The sequence below is a fragment of the Juglans regia genome, chromosome 2 (assembly GCF_001411555.2).
Source record: "Juglans regia cultivar Chandler chromosome 2, Walnut 2.0, whole genome shotgun sequence".
Classification (NCBI taxonomy): Eukaryota; Viridiplantae; Streptophyta; class Magnoliopsida; order Fagales; family Juglandaceae; genus Juglans; species Juglans regia.
In genome coordinates this window covers 7905636-7911265 of record NC_049902.1, presented here as the reverse complement: position 1 = coordinate 7911265, position 5630 = coordinate 7905636, and the positions used below count along the sequence as shown (strand labels likewise).

At 32.8% G+C, this 5630-nt stretch overlaps 1 protein-coding gene across 1 annotated transcript; it reads right to left on the bottom strand.

The window, feature by feature from the left end:
• Positions 1 to 1255: 1255 nt before the first annotated feature.
• On the bottom strand, positions 1256 to 4443 carry LOC118347729 (NAC domain-containing protein 48-like). The gene is made up of 3 exons (XM_035687864.1): positions 4091 to 4443; positions 1828 to 2162; positions 1256 to 1640 (listed from the first exon to the last, which is right to left on the bottom strand). The coding sequence occupies exons 1-3, from the start codon at positions 4350 to 4352 to the stop codon at positions 1578 to 1580; spliced, it is 660 nt and encodes a 219-aa protein (XP_035543757.1). The 5' UTR covers positions 4353 to 4443; the 3' UTR covers positions 1256 to 1577.
• Between the last annotated feature and the right edge of the window lie 1187 nt (positions 4444 to 5630).

Genomic DNA, 5630 nt, shown 5'->3' with positions numbered 1-5630 from the left:
TGATCCCCTATTTTAATTATTGACGTTGGCACAAACCAATAAAAACTACTGCAAGTATTGCTAAAGACCCCATGATTTCTGTTGTTAAAGATCTCATTATTCTTGCTTTTGGTTCTTGCAAAGTCAGAGATTCCCGCTGCTTTACTCTTGCTTTTAGTAACTTTTCTCTGTGTCAAATAAAGAGTAAAAAAAAGTCAAAATTACTGTTCATTCCAATAATTATTGTACTAGTAAAGTAGTAAGCCACTCTTTGCCTATATAAAGAGAGCTTGGTTTTGTTGAGAGGAAGGACCTTGTAATTACGAGAACCCTTAGAAGTTTTAGAACCTAAGAACCCTTCTCTTCTCCTGCTTTCTTGTTTATCCCTTGTAATTCTTTAATATTTTCATGTATTGTTGTTCATCTAATATGAAGAATAACTACAACTATTTCAATTGATAACTTTTGAGTATTTTTATCTTACTTGAACACTACTTTTATTTACTTATTTGCACATTACTCTAGTCATCAAGTCCCTTTGGACTCTAGTTATCGGGGACTCCATATTTATTTACATATTTTCACTCCAGTCATTTGGTCCCCACCAACTCTAGCTAGTTATCTCTGGTGACTCTACTTTCTTGCACCATATTTCTTTGTGCTTCTGCCCCGGCCTTTTGGTGTCTGTGTATTTAATATATATATATATATATATATCGCCATAGTTGGGCTAAGATGAGGTCTTTAGGAGCATGCATGGTTGCCCACGATCCACATAGCTTGTGATTAGTTAGATATGAGACCCTCTTTGGTTCCTGATATGAAGTGAAAATGGAAGGACTCAAGTTAGGCGTTGAGATAACGACTAGACTAGGATTTGTACGGTATATTGATATTTGACATATGTTTATTTTAGAAAGAGGATTCCATCATAGTATGTATTTCATACTATATGTCTTATCTGACTAAGAGCAAAGGTGAGTGAATGGATCCATACTTCCTCATGGTGTGAATCTTGTAGGTCAATGTTGATGACCTTAATTTATTTATACCATTTATTGACCTTTAAGTATGTCATGAGGTTGAGGCACTTTTAATTTATTTAGACCACTAGAGTATGCATTCTACTAATGGTCTATAATTATCAAACCCTAAAGTTAGTTTCATTTCCAATTAATATCTCCAATGAGCAAAGATAACTCCCACTTATAAATTTACAACCCTAGCATGGGCAATTAAGGATAGAAGAGAGAGAGAGAGAGAGAGAGAGAGAGAGTAGTGAAGGCTAGAATATCATATGCATAAATAAACGTGCCCATATATATATATATATATATATAGCAATGAGAACATCGGTCGAGACTCAAACTCTTGTTTCCCCATTCGATCCATCGACAGGCCATATATATCATGAGCTGCCAACACCCTTATTCGACGTTGTACGTAGCTTATTGGCAACTGATATATTAGCCATTGATACATGCATGCATGATGATTCAGGGTTATTCATAACTCCAATAAATTATAGAAAAATAATCATACTGCAGCCAAAAGATAGCAAGCAAGCAGCACGTTGCTAAAAACTGGGCTGCACGTTGCTAAAAACTGGTCTCGTACTCCCTACCTCTTCTGAGTCTGCACAATACCCATACACCCTCTCTCTGCATTGCAAAAATACGCCCATTTTAGTATTCACAATATATATATACCTACATAACAGTACATCATGTTCACGCATTAATTTGCTGACTCAGGATTGATCATCAGGTTCAGGGGACCTCTAGCTCTCATCATTTTGCAGTCTTGCATATAGCAGAAGGAAAAAGAAAACTCAAAACTCGATTTTACCTGGGAATGTTTCTCATGATCTGCAGTACTACTGATATATGATGATCCAACAACATCATGAGGTAGTACTATTCGGTACTGTTGCATTGTCCAATGTGTTTTCTTTGCTCTTGAATTAGAGCCCATAGAAAAATAAGTGAGATCTGTCTTCCAGGCAATGATATTTCCATCCTCATTGCATATGGGATCCTCTTCCTTCCATGCTTCCCAAAACCCTCCTCCATTTTCAGCAAGTACTCGAGCTTTTGTTGATCTTCTAATTATTATGTCATGATCAGAGTTGTCATCTTCGTGAATAAAGAAAAACCATTCTCTCTCCCCATCCAGGAATTTCACTGCAATCCAATAAGAAATACATCAGTAGTTAGCAAATTGATCTATGTCACAATAATTATTCAGAAAACTGAGACACGTGTACATGCATGCATGCATGCATGGATAATACAAACATACATATATTATATATATATATATATTTATATATATATCTCAAGGCCATATGTTTAAAAAATTACATGTCTCACAATGATCTGCTAATTCCTTGATCTTTCTCGACATATATCATCATGTATGTGTGGGTGTACCGTGTACGTACTATTAACCTGAAGTAAATCAAGCGCGCAAGAGCAGTGTAGAGACCACACGCTAGCTAGCTACGTACCCAAGTTTGTAAAAGAGTTTTATATACGAACAAAAGTTTCGGTTAATTGGTTTGTTCATTATATCGATCGAGAATAAATTAAGAAGCTAGGTCAAGAGGAAGAAGATCGAGAAGAGATATATATATTAATTTAGACACTTCCGTACATTCAAAGGGAAATTAATAAGACTAATCATATCGCATGCTTACGTATTAAGTCCTCTTTTACTGCCTAAACGAAAATCAAAGAAAAAAAATCATAAATTCCGATCCTTTCTTGCTTTAAGAAAATGGGAAGGAGCTGCTATTTTCTATTGAAAAATTCTGCTCATTAGTTACTATTCACCACTATACACTCCACATTCTATAAAAAATATCCGCATACTCTATGAAAAAGATATAGATGTAAGGTGCGAGAATGAATAATGGATGATGTCATTCCTCTTGTCTATTATATATATATATATATATATATATATAAATTATTTGTAGAAAGAAATATTTTTGGATTTTTTCTTTTCAAATCTTCTCAAAGTTTTTTGAAAATTAATTTTTTGTTTAGAAGTCTCAGGTTCTTGACGAACTATTATCTTCTTGAGCTTGTGAATATATTATTCTTTAAGCTCATGATTTGTAATTTGAGAAATCAAAGTTAACAAAATATTTTCTTGTTTTTCAGCTTTGGTTAAAACATTGATTGTTTTACCAAAAACATTTGCAATAAGAATCATTACAATCAAACTTAATATTGGGAGACACTACAAGAAAAATGGACTTTTGTGACTATTTAATTGCGGCGAAAAAGTTACTTGTGACTAAAACAGACTTATTTTGGCTGTAAATAGTCATTTCGCTGAAATTAAATGACCACAAATAAGCAGTTTTCTTGTAGTGAGAATCAGATGATTCAGTTTCTGAGTGATATTCAGAATCACTAGAGCTGAATTCATTGATGTCAGATGATGAGGAATATATATATATATATATATATCAAAGTTAATAAAAAATTTTTTTGTTCTTCAACTTTAGTTAAAACATTGATTGTTTTACCAAAAAATTTGCAATAAGAATCATTGCAATCAAGCTTAATATTGAGAAAATCAGATGAAACAGTTTCTGAGTGATATTCAAAATCACTATAACTGAATTCATTGATGTCAGATGATGAGGAAGATTTATATATATATCAAAATTAACAAAAGACTTTCTTGTTCTTCAGCTTTAATTAAAACATTGATTGTTTTACCTAAAATTTTGCAATAAGAATCATTACAATCAAGCTTAATATTGGGAGAATCAGATGATTCAAATTCTGAGTGATATTTAGAATCACTAGAATTGAATTCATTGATGTTAGATGATGAGAAAGATATATATATATATATATATATATATATATATATATATTATTTGATATGAGCAGCAGCAGTACTACTGCACACAGTTTACATTCGTATAACGTCACTAATTCTTGTGAATTAGAAACCCTAGTTTGAAATATTAATATACAGATATTCTGAAAAATTAAAGGGAAAACAAACAGAGAAATAACGAGAAATTAAGCAATATATATACACCAGATCATAAAACAAACACGAGTAAAAAAGGAATTAAAGAAAATGCCTAAACACTTGGGATGAGTGGAATAAAGATCTGTTGCATCAACTTCTTGAAAAACTGGTCCTGCAAGTGGGATGGAAAGCTGCTTTTTTCGCAGATAGTGTTTTACCAACTCTGCATCTGTTGGGCGAAACCTAAACCCAGGTGGTAAATCATGATCTGTGAATGATCCATGCACGTTGGCCCCCGTATATATATATACCATGCTATATATATACATATAGCCGATCATCGGTATAATATTGCCGAAGAAATTAGTCTGCATGATGATGATGATGATCAGAACGACTGAATTAAACAACGAACGTACGTACGAGTAATCGGAGACGTTAATATTGCAGCTTTTATAATAACATTTTGGTGAAGGTACGTATCTTATTAGGACTCTGATTGTATGCCAGAAAAAACATGATAAACTCCCGTTGACAAGGCAAGCAGCACGTGATGATCATGAACACCTATTTCTGGTACGTTTTTGTCTTGCAGTATATGACAAACAGAACTATATTTGTAGTACTAGCTAGTACTACGCGGTTAAGAGAGAGATAGAGATCAATATATATGGCGGCGCTGGATTAAAAAAAAAACAAAAGAGTTTCAGAAAAAAGAATTATTAGATATTGCGAAGCTGCATTATTATAATTATTATTATTTTTCGGCCGTGAATTAATTAATTAGGGTTTCTCATCCAAAATCTAGATTATAAAATTTATTATTCCATGCCACATCGAAAATTAGGGTTGCAATTGAATTAATTTAGATATGATATTAATCTACTTATATTAATGAAAAATTCTTCTCATTAATTACTATTCATTATCTCACGGGTCCACATTCCACACTTTATGAAAAACATTCTCACATCCTATAAAAAAAATTGTAGATGTAGAATGTAAGAGTGAATAGTAACTGATGTATAACATTCATCTATATTAATAGCAATTGCTTGCCTATTACTCAATGGTGGAGCCAGAACTTTTCTTTAGTAGCCTGGTGCGAAACTAACAAAACTAAATAAGTGAAAATTGTTATGATACTTATTTTTTGTTTTTTCAATTTTAATTTTGATTTGAAGTCATTTCATCATTCATTCTACCAAAAATATCTCCTTTAATATGTGTATATATGTATATATATATAAATATGTGCACGCTCGCGCATACATGCACAAATCATTCAACTACATAATCGATTCATGTTTATAAGATTATAAAAGAAAGAGCAATAATGCTACTTATAAGCTGGTTGTAATGTTTGCTACTTTGGCATGATGTCTATGGCCATGATTGATACGGTCTAAAGAGGCATTGTTGGGAAAACCATTCGACCAAAATTGAGTGATATGAGTGTAAAAGGAAGACTATTCAATATCGTATCTTCGATAGTGTTTGCTGACGTCATACAAATGACGCTACATCTTGGTAGCGGCTAAAGGTTGTGAACACATTGAAATATTTGGAGGAGGTCAAAGCATTGTTCTGAGTTTTTTAAACTCAAGAGGGTTCGAAAATGCTTGATCTTGATGCGATCGAATAAGTCTAGG